This window comes from Babylonia areolata, chromosome 30, assembly GCF_041734735.1.
Source record: "Babylonia areolata isolate BAREFJ2019XMU chromosome 30, ASM4173473v1, whole genome shotgun sequence".
In the NCBI taxonomy this organism is placed as follows: domain Eukaryota; kingdom Metazoa; phylum Mollusca; class Gastropoda; order Neogastropoda; family Buccinidae; genus Babylonia; species Babylonia areolata.
The window spans coordinates 25,161,520-25,182,754 of record NC_134905.1 but is presented as its reverse complement, the minus strand read 5'-3'; the positions used below and the strand labels follow the sequence as shown (position 1 = coordinate 25,182,754).

Below are 21,235 nucleotides of genomic sequence, written 5' to 3'. Positions count from 1 at the left end.
CACACACACACACACACACACACACACACACACACACACCATGATAACATCATCTGAAATTACATTCGTCAAAAGACATTAAACGAAATTTAAACTACTGCGACTGCTCGTGAACTGAAACTGAAAACTACTACTACTGCTGCTATTTCTTTACCATACGTACTTCCTATTTCAAATTGTTGCATGGTGCCAGTCAATATGGGAATCTTTACACAGTTTCAGTTTCAGTTGCTCAAGGAGGCGTCACTGCGTTCGGACAAATCCATACACGCTACACCACATCTGTTGAGCAGATGCCTGACCAGCAGCATAACCCAACGCGCTTAGTCAGGCCTTGAGTGCATGCTTACATATTTGTGTACCTATGAAAGTGGATTTCATTTTACGTAATTTCGCCAGAGGACAACACTCTCGTTGCCATGGGTTCTTTTTCAGTGCGCCAAGTGCGTGCTGCACACGGGACCTCGGTTTATCGTCTCATCCGAAAGACTAGACGCTCAGTTTGATTTTCCAGTCAAACTTAGGAGAAAGGGCGAGAGCGGGATTCGAACCCACACCCTCACGGACTCTCTGTATTGGCAGCTGAGCGTCTTAACCATTCTGCCACCTCCTCTTTACACATCCTGCAGGTAGTATAAAACGAAGGCACATGCGCCCAATGTGTCAGTTTATGTACACGTGTGAATTATGAATTAATAACATCTTGTCAAAAACAGCCAAGCGTGAAGATTTTTTGCACTTTGCTGTGATGTAAATCTTTATTACACGTTTAACCTTTCGTACTCAAAATCACTCTCTTTTTTTCGAAAAACAAGTTGAAACACGATTCGGGGGTCCTGCTGGAATGGTCTGAACTGGTATGAGTTTGAAGTGGGAATAAAGCAGAGTTTCTGAATTGGTATACCATGATTTATGCTCGCTCGGAATGCAAACAACAGACAAGAAGAGGAGAAATATACATCTATTATTTTTCATTCTGATACATCACTTAAAATTCATTCCTTTGCACATAATCCATGTCTGTCAGACAAATGCAGGAGAATGCAGAAAGGAAAGCAAGAATACGAAACTACTGCAATGAAGAGATGGGAGTGTGAGGACAAACATGCGAAACTAAGTGGCAGGCGACCGAAACAGAAAGTCACTTCCTGTAAGTCGCCCATGCAGCCCACTTTTTCCAAGATTTGGTCAGTTGGAATCATTACTTACTGAGTTAGAAATGAAGTCATATTTCACATCTGTTCTTACACTGCTTATGTGCATTCATCAAACCAAGGCGTGAATGCAGTGACGTAGCTTTTGACTGCATTTCTTTCGAGTATTTTCATCAGTCGGCCGTGTCCAAGCATGAAATTGCACTTGCAAATTCTCGAGAAAAGGATGGATGGATTTGGATACTTACAAAGCGCCTGTCCTCGGTCAGAGACCAAGCACGCACATCCCCCCGCGCGCACACACACACACACGCACACACACACTCTCACACACGCACACACACACACACACACACACATTGCTTTAGCTGCATCTCGCAAAAGGGGACCAGGGGAGTGTGCTGGTTAGTAGGTGATGTTGGAAAAATTAAACCAAGGGGAAGATGTTCACAAGAGCTCTCTCTCTCTCTCTCTCTCTCTCTCTCTCAGTATATATATGTATCTTTCCATTTATTTTTTTCTCTCTGTCCTGATTTTAGTTTTCTTTGGCTTTATTCATTTACTTTTTGTCTTCAATGGTAGAAAAGTTTTTCTTTTACTCTTGTATTCCTCCACAACAAGTCATTTGCCAGTTGGAAAGATTTTGTTTTCTTGACCATGGAGACAATTATATTTGGCTGTTTTGTTTTTTTTTTGTTGTTGTTGTTGTTTTTTGTGAATGCGGGTTTTTTTGTTTGTTTTTTAATTTAATTTTAAATCCCCTTGACAATAATTGTGGTTATACAGACTTAGCACAACCATCAATTATGTTGTTCTTGTGACAGTGATCATGGATACAGACTTAGGACAACAATCCCAAGACAAGCTGATCACGGCGAATGCTTTCAGTTTGGCAGTGGCTGCACACAGCATTAAACTAGAAGCAGGTGATATGATGGACCACAAGCTGACGACACTAACTGAGTCCAAAAACTTCACCACTTACCCACAGGCTCCGAGCAGCACAAGCTATGGTGATGACTGGAGCCTGTTTGCATCGTATACTTCCAATGGGAATTGTGAAAGTAACCTTGGTGAGCAGTATACTTCCAACGGGAATTGTGAAAATAACCTTGGTGAGCAGTATACTTCCAACAGGAATTGTGAAAATAACATTAGTGAGCAGTTTACTTCCAACAGGAATTGTGAAAATAACCTTGGTGAGCAGTCTACTTCCAACAGGAATTGTGAAAATAATCATGGTGAGCAGCCAGTAAGTGTACAGGTCCATTTCCATTCGTTGAATTCCTTCCAGGAACAGTCCTCTTCCTTGCCGCTGTCTTTAGAACCGATGCCTTCAGTTCAGTCACCAAGTTCCCAACCTTCAGTTTCTTTTACCTGTTCCCAGACCACCGTTCCATTAACCAGTCCCCAGTTTTCATTACCTTCAAGCAGTTCCCAACCTTCAACGAACTTTAAAAGCTCCCAGCCTTCTGTTTCCTTTGCCAAATGTGATCCATTGGTTCCCTTCATTGGTTCCCAGTCTTCAGTTCCCTGTACAAATTCCCAGTCTTCAGTTCCTGTCACCAGTTCCCAGCCAGCCCCATCTCTCACCTGGTACAAGCAGCCGTCGTCGGTTCCTCCTTTTCCCTCAGGCCCAGCATCCTCTACTCTCTCCCCGGTCAGTGGAAGTGAACAGTCTTCAGCCTTCTCTCTGCAGGCGGAGGGGAGGATAAGAGAGTTTGCTCCTGAGGCTGGGGTACCTGTGCATGTGGCACAAAGGGCTGCCACAGTACATGTGTGTGACAAAGTGAGCAGTACAAGGAGTGATGGAAAAGCTGATTCAGACTGTGGACCTGGTTGTCATGCTGATAAGTCGTCAGTGATGACACAAGATGTGAAGCAGTCTGGGAGACTGACCCGACAGGTTGGTGCTTTTTTGCAGAACTTTTGAAAGGATTGTAGAGATTAAGAATGTGTTCCCTTTCAGATGGGGATGTGGTCTATTTTTAATGAAACATTATTATCATTTCACACACACACACACACACACACACACACTCACACACGCACACACGCACATGCGTCTAATATTTACGTCTAATATCACTGATAGTGAAAAGACGCTAAACAAAAGAACGAACACGCACACGCACACACGCATGCACACACACACACATTCACAGACACGCTCAGTTCAGTTCAGTTCAGTCCAGTTACTCAAGGAGGTGTCACTGCGTTCGGACAAATCAATGTTATCCATATACACTACACAACATCTGCCAAGCAGATGACCAGCAGCATAACCCAACGCGCTTGGTCAGGCCTTCAAGGGAAAAAAATCACTTAGAGGAAAAAGGCATAGCATTGAAGACTGACTCTCTCTCTCTCTCTCTCTCTCTCTCTCTCTCATGCACACACACGCACACACACACACACACACACACACAGAGCTAAATACACTCAGAGCAACACACAGACCCATGCACCCTCCTGCCCCCTGAAATAGTGTAGCCCACTGGTCATCCTCAGGCCACCAAAGCAAGTGCAGAGAGAGTGGAGAGAACGACCCGGAGGCTGAGAGCTCGACAGAATTTGAAGACTCAGCCAGAGGCGGAGAAAGAGACCAGAAATTCTCCAAGGTCAGAAAAACCAGTCATTCCCACTGGCCTTTTCCCGTCAGCAAAATCACAGCCACAGGTTAGTATGAAGATGGATTTGGGATTTTGTTTGTTTGTTTTGCTTTTTGTCGCACCTCCAACTTCTTGTAGTGTGAAGTGTTGTCTTCTGCAACGCCCTTACTTTTGGGATTGTTTCTATGGATGGTTTTGTAATGTTTACAGTGATTCCTGGCTAATATGATCAGTTATATCCATGCATAGAGTCTGTAATCATCTGTTTTGGAAGACGGGTAATGCATCAGACTTTCAGTCTGCCATCCCTTGGTTTGGCAACAGGTTTGGCAGCAGGTTTGGCACTTGATGGATCAAGGTTGGAAGCTTCGTTTTTGTATGTGTTTTTCCCAGAGAAATACGACCCATTAAAACCTATCTCTTTTTCTTCACAGGAACTAGAAACTGTGTCACCAGCACCCCAAGAGCCGCGACCCCGACGTATGACCCGCAAGCCTCGTCACACACAGCGAGTGTGGCGGCCAGACATCCAGGGGGAGCCGTTGGACAGATGGCGCCACATTGGGCAAAATCAGGGCTTGACCAGTGACACAGAAATCGCCGTCTTCCTCATGCAGCAGTGAGTGAACTTTTGGTGTTGACCTTTTTTTTTTTCTGGACACTGTGAAAATTGAGGTTTCATTACACATACTACACTGTGACCCACTGGTGCAGACTCCGGCAGGGGTCTGATTCCTGAAGAAAAAAAAAAGTTCCACTTTCTACGGTAATGTTGTGGGGCATTGGTATGTGACTGGGAGTGATCAAATGACTGTTGATGTATCATTTTTTGTAATAATTAGATATTGCTGTGTTCTCTGACTACACTGAATACTTAGCAGTTACAGAGTGATTTTTTTTTCCTTTCAGGTATTGGTTAGAATTACAGTGACATGACTGTACTTTGTCTATCATGGTGATTTTATGGTGACTTATTTTGCTATGGTTCACAATACAAATACTTTATAATTGTGCTTCTCTATCAAATAGAACACAACCAAAGTAAAGCTTAAAGTGTCTGTCTGGGTTGAAGCAAAGGCTAGGCCAACTGGATTGATGATGACATCATGCAATTCACTTTTACTGAATGATTAGGATCAACTCTGAAATGCTGTTAGATGTATACTCTACTGTTTCAGGTTTGCGAACGACCCGTGATTCTGTTTTTAATGTTTGAAACTTCTTATTCCTAAAAAAAAGTGTGTGTGTGTGTGTGTGTGTGTGTGTGTGTGATCTGGACAGTTACGAGAATGCCAGCTCCAGGCAGCCTTTGGGATTCTGCATGAACTGCCACGCCGTCCTGACCTTGACCTGTGTGGCATGTCAGGCAGCATCTCAAGCCACTGACTCACACACCGCGTCTTCCAACACTTCAAACACTTCTGCTTCCCTCAACACTTCGAACACATCCACTTCCTTCAACACTTCCAAGATGTCTGCTTCTGTCAGCACTTCCAAGATGTCCACTTCCCTCAGCACTTCCGGCAGTTCCGTTTCCCTCAGCGCTTCCAAGATGTCGGCTTCGCTCAATGCTTCCAACGTCTTGGCAAACATGGGAAACGTAGAGGTTGAAGCCAAAAGAGAGCCGCTTGATCTGCCATCCCACGAGGGCCTGCACTTAGAGCCGCTGACAGATCCGGGCAAAGAGTCGGATGGGGAGGCGGCCTGGGTGCTGGAAACATGTATGGAGGCGGGGGATGTGGACGAGGAGGAGGAAGAGGAGGAAAAGCCGAAGAAGCTGGGACAGAGAAGAAGACGAGTGAGTGGTTAGATGTGAAGAGTTGTGTGTTGTTGTTTTGTCGATGGGTGAAACCAAAGACCCTTCAGTGGCAGGGGAGGGGGTGGGGGGAAGACCAGTAGAAAGTGGTATTTTCAAGTCATAAAACAATATCCAAAACAATATGCCTAAAATGTCAGTAGATATACCACTCTAGATAAACTTTGTGAATTTTCAGCCATCCAGAGTTATTTCCCTTCTTCTAATGACGTCATCAGTGATGTCACTATGCATGTACGTGATACGTGTTGAGGCGCTCAAGGGGATTAATAAGTGAAAAGCAGAGGTAGTGAGTGTTGTCTGACTTTAAAGCCAGCCGCAAGTCATTCCTCCAGATTTCATCCCTGGCTTCTAGATAATGTCCTGGACAGCTGGTGAGAAGACAGTAACGACAGCCTTGATTGTATTGATCCTGGAGCAAACTGACATTGTGGCCAGAATAACAAAGTTAGGATGAATAGAACCATGATCCTGGAACAAACTGACATTGTGGCCAGAATAACAAAGTTAGGATGAATAGAACCATGATCCTGGAACAACTGACATTGTGGCCAGAATAACAAAGTTAGGATGAATAGAACCATGATCCTGGAACAAACTGACGTTGTGGCCAGAATAACAAAGTTAGGATGAATAGAACCATGATCCTGGAACAAACTGACATTGTGGCCAGAATAACAAAGTTAGGATGAATAGAACCATGATCCTGGAACAACTGACATTGTGGCCAGAATAACAAAGTTAGGATGAATAGAACCATGATCCTGGAACAAACTGAAATTGTGGCCAGAATAACAAAGTTAGGATGAATAGAACCATGATCCTGGAACAACTGACATTGTGGCCAGAATAACAAAGTTAGGATGAATAGAACCATGATCCTGGAACAACTGACATTGTGGCCAGAATAACAAAGTTAGGATGAATAGAACCATGATCCTGGAACAACTGACATTGTGGCCAGAATAACAAAGTTAGGATGAATAGAACCATGATCCTGGAACAAACTGACATTGTGGCCAGAATAACAAAGTTAGGATGAATAGAACCATGATCCTGGAACAAACTGACATTGTGGCCAGAATAACAAAGTTAGGATGAATAGAACCATGATCCTGGAACAACTGACATTGTGGCCAGAATAACAAAGTTATGAATAGAACCATGATCCTGGAACAAACTGACATTGTGGCCAGAATAACAAAGTTCGGATGAATAGAACCAATGGACATTATACAGGTTCATTTTAGAAATCTTACTGAATGCCAACTGTTTGACAGGCTTTTGTCAGTTGTGAATGAATTGTTAATCTGATATCTTTAATAAGGAAAGAGATCAAGCATATTTTGCAAGACTAAACGAGAGAAATGGGGAATTGAGTTTAGTGCTTTCGAAGGGGAGATGAGGAGGATTTCAGTTTTGTCATGAATGAGCAATAGTTTATTGCATAATAGGGCTTCTTGGAGAGAGAGAGAGAGAGATTGCTGTCATGTAGCAGTGTATACCCCTGTTCATTTCTGTGAGGGTTGATTTTTGTATTGAAGTTTGAAAGGGACAGCTCTTCGGTTCTTGTGTGCTTATGTGTTCTTTGTTACAATGCATGAAGGACCTTACCTTATCATCTCGTTCAAACGTCTAGCACCCAGAACATGGCTCACAGCCATATAGAGGGTGAAAAAAGACCTGACCCATGAGCTACTAAAATGGAGGAATAATAATAATAATAATGGTATTTATATAGCGCTGAATCTTGTGCAGAGACAAATCAAAGTGCTTTCGCACCAGTCATTCACACACATGCATAACTCTAAAACTGGAGAAGCTGAAGACAAGAAAGAGGCAGGGAAGGGAGGCTATTTTGGGAATAGGTGGGTTTTAAGGCCAGACTTGAAAGAACTGAGTGTGGAGACTTGACGAAGCGAAAGAGGAAGTTCATTCCAATTGCAAGGTCCAGAGACAGAGAAAGAACGGTGGCCAACAATCAAGTGTTTGAATCTGGGTATGTGTAAACAGAGTGGATCCGAAGCCGATCGTAGTGAGCAAGATGGAGTGTAGAGGTGAAGGCAGCCACAGAGATAGGATGGGGCAGATTTGTGAATGCATTTATAACATAGAGTGGTGATCTTGTACTTTATTCTGTGTGAGACAGGGAGCCAGTGGAGATATTGCAAAAGAGGACCTTGGATTGTGTGCTTCCTTGGCGTGACCATCCATCCAAGACTTGCTCTGTGTGCAGGGTGGAGTAGGCAGGAGCCCCCCTGAAGAGAAACCCAGCAGCCCCAAAGTGAAGCTGAAGCTGCGCAAATACAAGTGCAGCTACGACGGCTGCGAGGCCGCCTTCGCCAAGTCGAGCCGCCTGAAGATCCACACGCGGACCCACACAGGGGAGAAGCCCTACCTTTGCAAGGACTGCGGCAAGGCCTTCACCCAGAAGTCGGGGCTGACCGTGCACAGCCAGAAGCACACAGGGCTGCGGCCGTTCACCTGCGAGGAGTGCAACTCCACCTTCCCCTCCTCCAGCACCCTGAAGCAGCACATGCGGCGCCACACTGGAGAGAAGCCCTTCGCGTGCAAAAAGTGCGGCAAGACGTTCCGCTGGTCGGGCCACCTGACCCAGCACATGAGGATGCATGAGGGGATCAAGCCCTTCCTGTGCCCGGACTGCGGCAAGTCCTTCTCGGCCTCCAGCGACCTGGTCAAGCACCGCGTGACCCACACCAAGAGCCGCCCATTCAAGTGTGACCGGTGCGACAAGGCCTACGCCTTTCAGCACCGCCTGACCGCGCACCAGCGCTCGCACACCGGGGACCGGCCCTTCCTCTGCTCGGAGTGCGGGGCGGCCTTCTCCCGCGCTCACAACTTGACCGTGCACATGAGGACCCACTCAGGTTGGTGGTGGTTTTTCAGGCTGTATAGTTTTTTGTGCACTAGAAGGGCGTGTGTGTTTGTCACTGCTTTCTTTCTTTCTTCCCCCCGCCCCTTTTAGTGAAAACTGTGTTTCCTGTTTAGTGTGTATGTCCATTTTTGTTGTTGTTTTTATGGATTTTTGTTTTCTTCTTTTTTTTATCCTCCTGTGACGTATCAGTTAACACTCTGTTGACAGTTTAAAGACTGTGGTCTGACAGTTAAAGCAATAGAGATTGTAGCCACAGTTAAAGCAATAGCGATTGTAGCCCCGTTTAAGACAGACACAGACACGCAGATACAATGAAGACAAGCAAAGGCAATTAAGTTTACAAAGCTAAGACAGTAACAGTGCTCTGAACTAATTTGAAGCAAACAGTTTAGCATTTATAAAGTACAGGTATTGTATTGTATTACTGTCTTGTCAAGACAGATTTCTGCGAAATTTGGGCTGGTCTCCTTAGGGAGAGAGTGTCGCTACAGTGAGAGCACCACCCCTTTTTTTTTTTTTTTTTTTTTTTTTGTCTGCATACATGTGTATTTGTTTTCCTGTCCTAGTGGATTTTTCCACAGAAATTTACCAGGGACAACCCTTTTGTTGCTAAGTGTTTTTTACGCGTGCTAAGTGCATGCAGCACACAGGACCTCGGTTTATCATCTCACCGAATGACCAGCATCCAGACCACCACTCAAGGTTTTGTGGATTAGGAGAAAATACTGGCGAGTTTGGGATAAGAACCTGTGCGCTCAAATTGTCTCCCTTCATAGGAGGAGGAGGAATTTTGTTTAATGTCCCGTTACACATATTGGTATTTGAGTATTATTGGTTAGAAGGGGTGGGAGATGTGAATGAATGGAGGGTTGGGGGAAACTGGGCAAATGAGGGTGAAATGTGGGTGAAATTTGAAAAAAAGAAAAAAAATCTAAATACAATTACAGGAAATTACTTAAAGGACTTCGTAAAAGAGAAGTTGTTAAACTGACAAGCGAAATAACTGATAATGAATGCAAAAAGTCAAAAACATCAACGTTCTCAGTCACTTGTGAAGACACACTTTCGTGTACATAAGGCTTCATCAAGCTACAGTCAAAAATTATATGCTCAATTGTCAGGTTACTAAAGCATATGCACTTGACATAAGAACAATACTTGGTCCGTAATGAATTTGATAATAGTCTGAGAGCTAAACTCAGAATTGGTGGACGGTTATTTGATGTATGAGGAAAATGGTTAACCTGGTGACCACATTGTCCGAGAGACTCAGAGCATGGAATGGACTCGAACTCACTATTCCTTTCCTCCTCTTTCCAGGTGACAAGCCGTACTGGTGTAAAGACTGCGGTGCCAAGTTTTCCGACTCTGGAAACTTCTGCAAGCACAAGAAGGCGAAACACGGCGAAAACGCCAAGAACGCTCAGGCCTCAAAGACCAACGGTGCAGCGTTGAACATGAACACCTCCGATACGACCGCCGGTCTTGAGGAGTCCAAGCTGAGTGACTACGAGTACCTGCTGGAGATCAGCAAGGGAGAGGACTCTGGTGCTGTCGACGCTGCAGTGAAACTCCCCAGCATTGCCAAAGTAGTGAGCAAGGCCTGGGAGGGGAGTGTGGCAGACACCGTGCGACTGCCCAGCATGGCCAAGATGGTTGGTCGAGGCAAACAAGGGAGAGATGACAGGCGGGAGGGGTCGACCTTGGGCAGCATGACCTTCACCTCTGTGACCTCTGCCCTCTCATCGAACTCCAGCATGTCTCTGCCCTCCAGCCTGCCGGCGGACTTCAAGAATCTTCTGCCTCCGTTGAGCGGAGACCAGCTGGGGGGGACCACTCTGTCTTCCCACTTGTCTCCCTCGGTGGCCATCGGCTCTCCACCCGATCTGCCGGTCCAGAACCGGCTGCCTGTGTCACCAGGGGGCTCCTCGGTCATTTCCCTTCCCCCGCACACTTCTTCCCCCGGGCCCCCTGCCCCCAGTGACAGCAGTGCGTCGTCAGCCTTGTCGCAGTCTGCTCCGATGTCGGAGTATCCAGCTCCTCAGCATGACGGTGTGGTTTTCCCGCCCCAGTATTATAGCACTTTCCCCTACTATTGTCAGCAGCAGCAGTAGTGACGACAGTCTCTCTCTGTCCTGTCCTGTTGTTCGTTTGTTGTGTTGTGTGGGTGCCTAAAAGGTAAACTTCATTGTCTGTTCAACGTGTTTGTTGTAAATTATTCAAGCCATGTCTGCGTGTTGAAGTGTGTGTATGTGTTGTGTGTAAATGTCTCATTATCATTCTGTTCAACGTTTCTGGGGTGAAGTATTATTATTAAGTCATGTCTGTGTGTTAAGTGAATGTGATATGTGTAACTGTCTTATAGAAACTGTGTGGAACCTGTCATTGATTTATCATGTACTAGAGATGATGAAGTTACTTTACACGGCTTTAACTAAGAATACAAGCTGCAGTTATGCATTCCTGATTTGTACAGCCAAAACCACCATGCAATGAACGAGACGAACAATAAGAAGTAGGTAGCAAACTGTGTGCACCTAAAGAACAGGCATTGACTTTCTTGTGTTTATGGTATCCAAAGGAGGAAGGTGGCAGAATGGTTAAGATGCCTGTCTGCAAGTACACTGCCCATGAGGGTGTGGGTTCCATTCCCCCCCTCGCCCTGTCTCCCAAGTGTGACTGGAAAATCAGACTGAGTGTTTAGTCCTTCGGATGAGACTTCTTCTTCTTCTTCTGCATTCGAGGGCTGCAACTCCCCACGTTCACTCGTATATACGCGAGTGGGCTTTTACGTGTATGACCGTTTTTTAACCCACCATGTAGGCAGCCATACTCCGCTTTCAGGGATGTGCATGCTGAGTATGTTCTTGTTTCCATAACCCACCGAACGCTGACACGGATTACAGGATCTTTAATGTGCGTATTTGATCTTCTGCTTGCAGTATACACACGAGGGGGGTTCAGGCACTAGCAGGTCCGCACATATGTTGACCTGGGAGATCGTAAAAATCTTCACCCATTAGCCACCAGGCGCCGTCACTGTGATTCGAACCCGGGACCCTCAGATTGAAAGTCCAGCGCTTTAACCATTCAGCTGTTGCGCCCGTCAATCTTCATATGAGACAATAAACTAAGTCCTTTGTGCAACACACACTTGGCGAATTTTAAAAAGTACCAATGACAACAAAAGTGTTGTCCTCTGGTGACATAAAATAGAAGACATCCACTCAGATAGGTATATGATATACTCGTATGCATGTCCTCAAGGCCTGACTAGCACATTGGGTTATGGGCCTGTCAGATATCTGCCGTATTGATGTGGTGTAGTATATATGGATTTGTCTGAACTCAGTGACGCCTCCTTGAGAAACTGAAACTATGGTTTCCCTTCCTGATTGACTCAGATATAGATGCCCCAGCTCAGAGATGCACATCTGCATTGTTGCAGCCAATTACCACTGGAAGAATGCGGTGAATTGATATGCTAGCCAAAGGAACGATGAAATTGGTACTTCAAGGAGACCGGGAATCAGAGGGTTAGTGTAGTGCTGTATGATGACTGACTTCAACACCATGAAACTGCTAATAGGTCGCATAAAGATGGTGGTGTCGTCTTCTTTTTGTTTTAATTTGCAGACTGAAATTTTCTGGTCACTTTCTCAAATTGAGAAGTTGTTTGTAACTTATTTAACTAAGATACTGCCTTACATTAAAGAAAAAAAACACCAAAACATACTGTGTATAATTGTATTTTTTCTTCTCAGGCAGTTCAGATGCAAGCATAAATTCTTATTATGTATTTTCTGTATAAGGAGTGGTGACTCACATTATTTAAGCGTCAAATCGTTACTGTCACATTTTTGGAATAACTCTGAGGTGTGTGGCCTGCACAGAGTTTTCAAGGCCGTCAGTCCTGTCTTTATCAAAAGTGTTTGGCTCAATATAGTAGGCCTGTACTCGCATTGTATTGCTATCATCATCCTTTCTGTGTGTCGTTTTCTTTCTGTAACTGAGGCTTTGTTGACTTGTGTGTGTGCATGTGCAACTGCATGTTTTATTTATAGAAACCATGTTGTTTGAACGGTTCAGAGGTGTTCAAACCGTTGTTTATTCTTTGTTGTTTGTGGCCAACTGCTGATCTTTGAAAGCCATTCCTTCCTTGTTTGCCATGCTCCTGCATCCAGTGGAGTACTCAGTGATGTGAGCAGTGTTAGGATTTTGAGGGCAAAGCTCCAGGTGATGGTATGTGTGACAACAAAACAGGAGGTAGTCTGGACTTGTGAATGGAGTGGGCCAACCTGAATGCTTTTAAGTTATTACCAACGAAGATTCAACCAAATATCATGTCAGGTGATTGTGATAATTGTTTGAACACTCCGTGTTTGGAACAAAGTTTGTTTTCGTTTGTTTTTTTTGCAGTGTGCCATTGGGAGCTGTGTGTGATTTGGCATTCCAAACTGAAAAAAAAGGGCAGTTAGTATTGTAAGAGACAGGCAGATGGTGTCTCATGCTTGCCGTGTGTGTGTGCGTGTGTGTGTGTGTGCGTGCATGAGAGAGAAAGAGAGAGAGAGGACAGAGAGAAATGAAAATTAGAAAAAGCTGACAGCCTGGATGTTTTTTTTCTGAATGCCTCATACCTGATCCAAAGAAGAGGAATTGAGCATAATTATGTAATAGCATTTATTTTTGTGGCACTTTGAATGAATGTGTGGTTGAGATTGCGCATGCGTGTTGTTGCTTGTGATGCTAGGGGAAGCAATTGCATGTTGGTGCTTGTGATGCTAGGGGAAGCAATTGCATGTTGGTGCTTGTGATGCCAGGGGAAGCAATTGCATGTTGGTGCTTGTGATGCCAGGGGAAGCAATTGCATGTTGGTGCTTGTGATGCTAGGGGAAGCAATTGCATGTTGGTGCTTGTGATGCTAGGGGAAGCAATTGCATGTTGGTGCTTGTGATGCCAGGGGAAGCAATTGCATGTTGGTGCTTGTGATGCCAGGGGAAGCAATTGCATGTTGGTGCTTGTGATGCCAGGGGAAGCAATTGCGTGTTTCTTATGAATAGGATTTTATTGTGATCATCGTTCCTCAGTGTCAGTGAGTACAGTTCTGGATAGCTTAGCTGATCCCGTCACAGCAACTGTAAGCCAGAGCGTGAGAATCGGCTGGACCGGACGGGTCCTAGTGTTTCAATGTTTGGCGTGTTGTCACACTGATCAGAGGTTTGCGCATTGACGCGCATTGTTGCGCATTGACGAGATCAGAATAGAGAACCTCTGTAAAACAACCTTGTGTGAGGTGTTCATTCCCTTTTCCTTCCCCTCTTGTTCTTCCTTACCCTCTTGTGGAAAACGCTGTATCGAAGATAGAACCCACCCCAACAACCACAACAATTATGGAAAGGCACACAAAAACAAACCAACCCAGTTCTGTTCCTCCCTACTATTCCACCCCCTCCCTTGCCCCAAATAAATAATTTTCTAAAGTAATAGAGACCATGGCAAGCCTTGTGCTTTAGCACTGTATTCCTTCAGCCTGGTCTGGTTTGAGAATCGAATCTCTTCATCCTCCAGTGAAAAGAACTGTGTGACAATCACTCACAATGTCCAGCGTTTTGAATGTGCTTATTTCAACTTGAAGGGGGTTGAGGGGGGAGGGGGAGTGAATTTGTGAGTGAGTCCTTCTGTGCAGTCTGTCCACATTCTTTTTAACTAACCAGTCGTTCAATTGTTATGCAAATTGCCCTGAACAACGAAGTATGATATGAATGGAATACTTTAGCGTTCACCAGTCGTGAATAGGATCGTTTGATGTTGCAGAGTTGGGATGAGTTTGTTGTCTCGTGCTGTTTTCATCATGATTTTTGTGTGAAGAGGTTTTATCCAGTTGTTAGATGTGAACCATTCAAATCACCTTCTTTTTTTCTTTTTATCTTAAGCTTGAATCTAATGTTCAGTATTCATATCTTCTCTTCAGACAGAGTGCTGATGTTACCCCACATAGACTGTTCAGGAGGAGGGTGGCAGAATGGTTAAGACGCTCTTCTTCCATTACAGAGTGTGTGAGTGTCTGGGTTTGAATCTCACTCTCGCCCTTTCTCCCAAGTTTGACTGGAAAATCAAACTGAGTGTCTTGTCGTTCGGATGAGACTATAAACCAAGGTCCCGTGTGCAGCGTGCACTTTGCGCACTGAAAAAGAACCTGTGGCAACGAGAGTGTTGTCCTCTGGCAAACTTCTGTTGAAGAAGTCCTCTCTGATAGATACACATATATATATTATATGCATGCACTCAAGGCCTGACTAAGCACGTTGGGTTATGCTGCTGGTTGGGCATCTGCCAAGCAGATGTGGTGTAACGTATATGTGATGGCCTAGAGGTAACGCGTCCGCCTAGGAAGCGAGAGAATTTGAGCGTGCTGGTTCGAATCACGGCTCAGCCGCCGATATTTTCTCCCCCTCCACTAGACCTTGAGTGGTGGTCTGGACGCTAGTCATTCGGATGAGATGATAAACCGAGGTCCCGTGTGCAGCATGCACTTAGCGCATGTAAAAGAACCCACGGCAACAAAGGGGTTGTTCCTGGCAAAATTCTGTAGGAAAATCCACTTCGATAGGAAAAACAAATAAAAGTGCACGCAGGAAAAAATAAAAAACAATGGGTGGCGCTGTAGTATAGCGATGCACTCTCCCTGGGGAGAGCAGCTCGAATTTCACACAGAGAAATCTGTTGTGATAAAAAAGAAATACAAATACAAATATGCATTTGTCAGAATGCAGTGATTCCTCCATGGGAAACTGAAACTGAAAAGATTGTTCATCTTCTGTTTGTGGGCTGAAGCTCCCATGATATTGCTATGCATTTTGAGGGTCTGGGAGAGGGTGTTGGTTGGACAGGTAGGGGTGTGTGGGAGGGGGGGGGGGGGGGAAGTAGGAAGAGATTTTTAAAAATTTCTTCGTCTTTTATATACATTTTTTTAAATCACACCTTATTAGTTTTATGTGTAATGTTTGTGATTGGGGTGTGGCAGAAGAATCATAGTCTGTGAGATAAAAAAAAAATTTTTCCTTTTTAACTTTATTTTTATTTTTATGTCTAACGTTATCATTTGTAATTGCCAGGTATCTGAATACTTTCTCAAAATATATTTAGAGAATAAAAACTTATGTTTACAGAGTACAACACGCCAGGCTGGACCTGTAGTATTTTCAGTTTAATACAATGTTATATTTCATGTATATTTTTATACAAGGACATTTATCAAGATGTGTTAAACAATGTTTTGTGTACATTTTATAAGGAAAAATAACTGTGATTATCCGAGGAACTTGACCCCCCCCCCCCTTCTCTACCGCCCCTCCCCATAAAAAGAAAAAATCAACAACAAAAAAACAAAACGAAAACAGTGGGTTTTGAAAATTTGAGTTACGAAACTAGTTCTGACTTCTTCCTGATAAAATGCTTTTATCCCTCTCTGTGTGTGTCTCTATATTGGCATTAAAGTAATTTCCTCCCAAAAAACGGAGTATGGCTGCCTGTATGGCGTGTTAAAAACAGTCATACACGTAAAAGCCCACTTGTGTACATACGAGTGAACGTGGGAGTTGAAGCCCACGAACAAAGAAGAAGAAGAGGAGGAGAAATTTCTTGTTTTTTCATTGAAGATTGTAGAATCAACAGTGTGGTGATGTGGGTGGCACAGGGTTAGGGATCAGCAGACCCATGACTTCTGTTCCTCCTTTGTCCCAGTATTGGTAATGTACCAGATTTTCACCACTGTGTGTTTGGACTTTTTCCACTCGGTGCTGTGTATTCATTGCATCTTCAAAAATCAACGTCACCATTGACAAGAACATCTTCCCTTCCACCCCACTCTCCCCCCCCCCCAACCCCTCCCTCCCCAAAACAAAAGCTACCCTTTAAACTCCTGTCACACAGTCAGCAGTGAAGTGGTTGATTTCAGCAGTGAAGGGGTTAATGTCATTTATTTTCTGAAAGGGCGGTGTATTCTGGCTCCTATCTCTACTGTGCCAATTCAGTGTGGGTGTTACCATATATATCTGTTATTACTGAGAAATCCTCAACATTGTTGCCATACATATATATATATATACATACATACATATAATCATATATATAATCATGTTGTTTTAAAAATTCTGTTTATGAATTCCTGTAAATCAATGCAATGTCAGTCGTCAGTATTAAGATGATTTGCCCTCTCTCACATACATGAATGTTTGTGAAGGTGCTGTTTTCAGAAGCCGTACTGATCTTGTGTAGTTTCCTTGCCTCCTGCAAAGACTTGTTCAGTATTGTGTCCTATCTGTTCAGTATTGTGTCCCATCTGTTCAGTATTGTGTCCTATCTGTTCAGTATTGTGTTGTGTCCCATCTGTTCAGTATTGTGTCCTATCTGTTCAGTATTGTGTCATGTATAATTACGTGCATTTTATTATGACGGTATTGTGTGCGATGTCTTGATGTGAATGTTGTCAGTATCAAAGGACCTATTTTAATTCTCCAGCTGTTCCTTCAAAGTATTTCTGTCCTCCCCCCTCCCCCCTCTTTCTCCTCCTCCTCAGTCCCCCTCATACCCCCCAAATTTATTCAATTCTTTAATATAATTCGATTTTTATTTAATTTGTGTTTGGTGTCATATACTGTACCATGTCAAACTGATGCAAACTAGGCCTATCGGTTTGCTCTGCTTGGCCAAATTTCGCGCGGCTAACAGTGAAAAGACGAGCCGTCTTGCCCGGTCCGCTCTTAGCCAATCAAACACCTTTAAAAGCTATAAGCGCTGAATCATTCCTTTGGCCAAGGCTCTCCACGCCATCTTGTCAGGTTTACGCTCTGTCTCGTCTTACGCTTTTTTTTTGGCTATTAAGCGTATTCATTTTGCCTTATTTTGTGATCACACACATGCACATATGTACACACGCACAATGGATGCACACACACGCACACACTTTTCTTCATCTCAATTTTCGTTTCCATCAGTCTCAATTTTCACATACATACAGATGATGACACAGATGCTGTTTTCACTTTTTTATTTCTATTCCATTAGTTCTACATTTCCATTCCATTAGTTCTACATTTCCATTCCATGTGTCCTTTATTTCCATTCCATTAGTTCTACATTTCCATTCTATGTGTCCTTTATTTCCACTCCATTAGTTCTACATTTCCATTCCATGTGTCCTTTATTTCCATTCCATTAGTTCTATATTTCCATTCTATGTGTCCTTTATTTCCTCTCCATTAGTTCTACATTTCCATTCCATTAGTTCTACATTTCCATTCCATTCTGATCATCATCTCCTTGCCATTCATATTCAACACTGTTTTCCTCCACTTGAAATGAAATTAAATTATGGTGTTTGAGCCACGCCGACCACTAAGGCCATCTCAAGGCTATCACCACGTTAATAACTACTACAAGGGTAAAAAACAAACGATTAAAACGAGTCACCACTTCATTAAAACCTTCAAATCAGATTAAAAATGTTCACTTCTTTCAAAAAGTCCATCAGCGCCCATGGAGGGACATCATGAAACAAGGTCTTCAAAGAAACTGCCGTGTAATGTCTGTGTCTAACGTCATGCAGATCCCAACAGTCAAGGAGCACGTGTTTCACAGTAAGAGGCTTATCAAAGGGAATACATCGAGGGGCCTCTTCCCCCTTTAACAAGTAAGAATGAGTTAAAAAAAAAAAAAAGTGTGCCCCGCTTTCCTCCACTTCTTTATGCGTTTACAAAGAAAACAACATCAACAACAAAAGATGGAGGTCAGATGTGTTCAAAGAAGCTTCCGCTCTGTGGAAAAGGCTAGTGGCAAGTACATTAGAAGGGAGTATGAGGGAGTATCCCTCTCTCTCAACTCACATTCATTTTTGTGGTGTTGTTTTTCTCTCTCCTCTTTCTTCACCTTCAGAAGTGAGTCACTGTGCAACAACAATTACACAATCATGCAAACAAAATCAGATCCATAGTTCTCAATTCCATGAACGGGCCTGATCTTTGTCATCAGTTCTGAAATCACTTGTTTCTGTTTACACTTACTTTTTCCTCGGTACATGTCTGTGAATGAAATGGTTGGCCGACATCATGTGAGTGTGTGCAGTAGACAAAAAGGAAATCTGGTGACAGTGTACTGTGTCTGGATTGCTTTATCTGCTTGCATTTCCAAACCCTTCAGCAAAACATGGACAGAAGACTGGAAAGGGTAATATTTATACACCAATATCAGATGGGTCTCTGACAAAAAAATACAAACATATATATTTATTGGACAATAAATGATAATTTCCTTTGTGCATGTGTGATCAGGTGTGTTGTGCATGAGGTGTTGGTCAGCTGGTGGCATATATATTTATTGGACAATAAATGATTATTTCCTTTGTGCTTTGTGCGAGTGTGATCAGGTGTGCTGTGCATGAGAGGTCTTGGTTGGCTGGTGTGGCAGGTTTAGAAAGGAAGGTTGCAGAGAAGATTTCTTTCTCATGCTGAAACTCTGAATAACAGCAGGTAATCTCTGCCCTTGGAGGGAACATATTTTGACAGTGCCACGCACAATGACTTGTTTTATCTTCTCTGTGTGTGTGCGAGTGTGTATGTATGTGTGTGTACGAGCTATGGAATTTTCACGTCCTAAGTGAACTTTTACTTTTAATGATTTTAACCACCCGTATGTCTGTAGACAAAATGTAAACTGCACTCAAGGCATAAATCACGCCATTCAGACGACCAGACCAACCCAAATCATGTTGGTAACTGCCTCGCTGACAGCAAATAGGCCATCACTCAGAAGACCAACACCAGCCACAACTACTTTAAAGACTGAGGAGACATAAAGGGGAAGGACCCCCCCAAAACGGAGTATGGCTGCCTACATGGCGGGGCAAAAATGGTCATACACATAAAACCCCACTCATTTACATACGACCTGAACGTGGGAGTTGCAGCCCATGAAGGAAGACGAAGAAGAAAGTGGATGGAAAGTGAAGGACTGGTGATGGAATATCCAAACTGGTCCTGCTCAACTGCAGTGTGTTACTGGTGATGGAATATCCAAACTGGTCCTGCTCAACTGCAGTGTGTTACTGGTGATGGAATATCCAAACTGGTCCTGCTCAACTGCAGTGTGTTACTGGTGATGGAATATCCAAACTAGTCCTGCTCAACTGCAGTGTGTTACTGGTGATGGAATATCCACACTGGTCCTGCTCAACTGCAGTGTGTTACTGGTGATGGAATATCCAAACCGGTCCTGCTGTTACTGGTGATGGAATATCCACACTGGTCCTGCTCAACTGCAGTGTGTTACTGGTGATGGAATATCCAAACTGGTCCTGCTCAACTGCAGCCTGTTACTCGTGATGGAATATCCACACTGGTCCTGCTCAACTGCAGCCTGTTACTCGTGATGGAATATCCACACTGGTCCTGCTCAACTGCAGCCTGTTACTCGTGATGGAATATCCAAACTGGTCCTGCTCAACTGCAGTCTGTTACTGGTGATGGAATATCCAAACCAGTCCTGCTCAACTGCAGCCTGTTACTGGTGATGGAATATCCAAACCGGTCCTGCTCAATTGCAGCCTGTTACTGGTGATGGAATATCCAAACTGATCCTGGTCAACTGCAGTGTGTTACTGGTGATGGAATATCCATACTGGTCCTGCTGTTACTGGTGATGGAATATCGAAACTGGTCCTGCTCAACTGCAGTGTGTTACTGGTGATGGAATATCCAAACTGGTCCTGCTCAACTGCAGCCTGTTACTGGTGATGGAATATCCAAACTGGTCCTGCTCAACTGCAGTCTGTTGTTGCTGCTTTCTAATATCTGTCACTCAAGTTCTTCCTCTGTGAAAACCTTGGCTGGGTTTACATGCGCAAGCTCAGCAGCACCAAGTTTGCTTGGTGTTGAGAACGTTCGTGCATCTACACTTTGTTCCATAGACTTATGAAAAATCCTAACGCTAAGCAGGCTTAGCACTGCTAAGATGGCTATTGCAACCCAGTCCTAGGATGCTGTCTCACCAGTAAGGCAGTCTCCACACAATCAAGTGGTCTTTTCTTTCTCAGTGAATGCCACTTTGTTTTTGTAGGCATCTGTAAGTGCTTTTTCTGCCGATTTTGCCAGAGGTCACTGAAATAAAAACAATGCTGAATACAAAAAAAAAGTTATATAAAGAAAAAAGACAGTGCTAAGAAGTGCCACCACTTTCATGCCCTGTCAATGCTGGCTTTGGTAAATCTTCATCTGAAATCAGATACCATGGCTGACTGAACAAACTGGCCCAGCTTCAAAGAAATGAAATGAAATTATGGTGCTTAGAGCCTCTCCGACCACTAAGGCCATCCCAAGGCTATCGCCACGTTAATAACTACTACAAGGGTAAAAAACAAACAATTAAAAGGAATCACCACTTCAAACTGTCCACTCAAAGTTTAAAAAGCTTCCATAGTTTAAAACCTTCAAATCTGATTAAAAATGTTCACTTCTTTCAAGAAGTCCATCAGCATCCACGGAGGGACATCACGAAACAAGGTCTTCCAAGAAACTGCCGTGTAATGTCTGTGTCTAACGTCATGCAGATCCCAACAGTCAAGGAGCACGTGCTAAGAAGTGCCACCACTTTCATGCCCTGTCAATGCTGGCTTTGGTAAATCTTCATCTGAAATCAGATGAAATGAAATGACATGAAATTATGGTGCTTAGAGCCTCGCCGACCACTAAGGCCATCTCAAGGC

At 43.8% G+C, this 21,235-nt stretch overlaps 1 protein-coding gene across 1 annotated transcript; it reads left to right on the top strand.

Annotated features, from left to right (window-relative positions):
- Positions 1-1,136: 1,136 nt before the first annotated feature.
- On the top strand, positions 1,137-15,388 carry LOC143275615 (uncharacterized). The gene is made up of 7 exons (XM_076579854.1): positions 1,137-1,187; positions 1,979-3,060; positions 3,666-3,833; positions 4,201-4,385; positions 5,048-5,564; positions 7,819-8,470; positions 9,799-15,388. Exons 2-7 carry the CDS (start codon positions 1,984-1,986, stop codon positions 10,590-10,592), a joined length of 3,393 nt encoding a protein of 1,130 aa, XP_076435969.1. The 5' UTR covers positions 1,137-1,187; positions 1,979-1,983; the 3' UTR covers positions 10,593-15,388.
- Positions 15,389-21,235: the final 5,847 nt, after the last annotated feature.

Excerpts from the sequence above, each read along its gene's own strand:
- LOC143275615 (XM_076579854.1), top strand. The coding sequence starts at position 1,984 with ATGGATACAGACTTAGGACAACAATCCCAAGACAAGCTGATCACGGCG. Across the intron at positions 4,386-5,047 it reads GCCGTCTTCCTCATGCAGCA|TTACGAGAATGCCAGCTCCA; the intron begins GTGAGTGAACTT and ends TGATCTGGACAG. Across the intron at positions 8,471-9,798 it reads GCACATGAGGACCCACTCAG|GTGACAAGCCGTACTGGTGT; the intron begins GTTGGTGGTGGT and ends TCCTCTTTCCAG.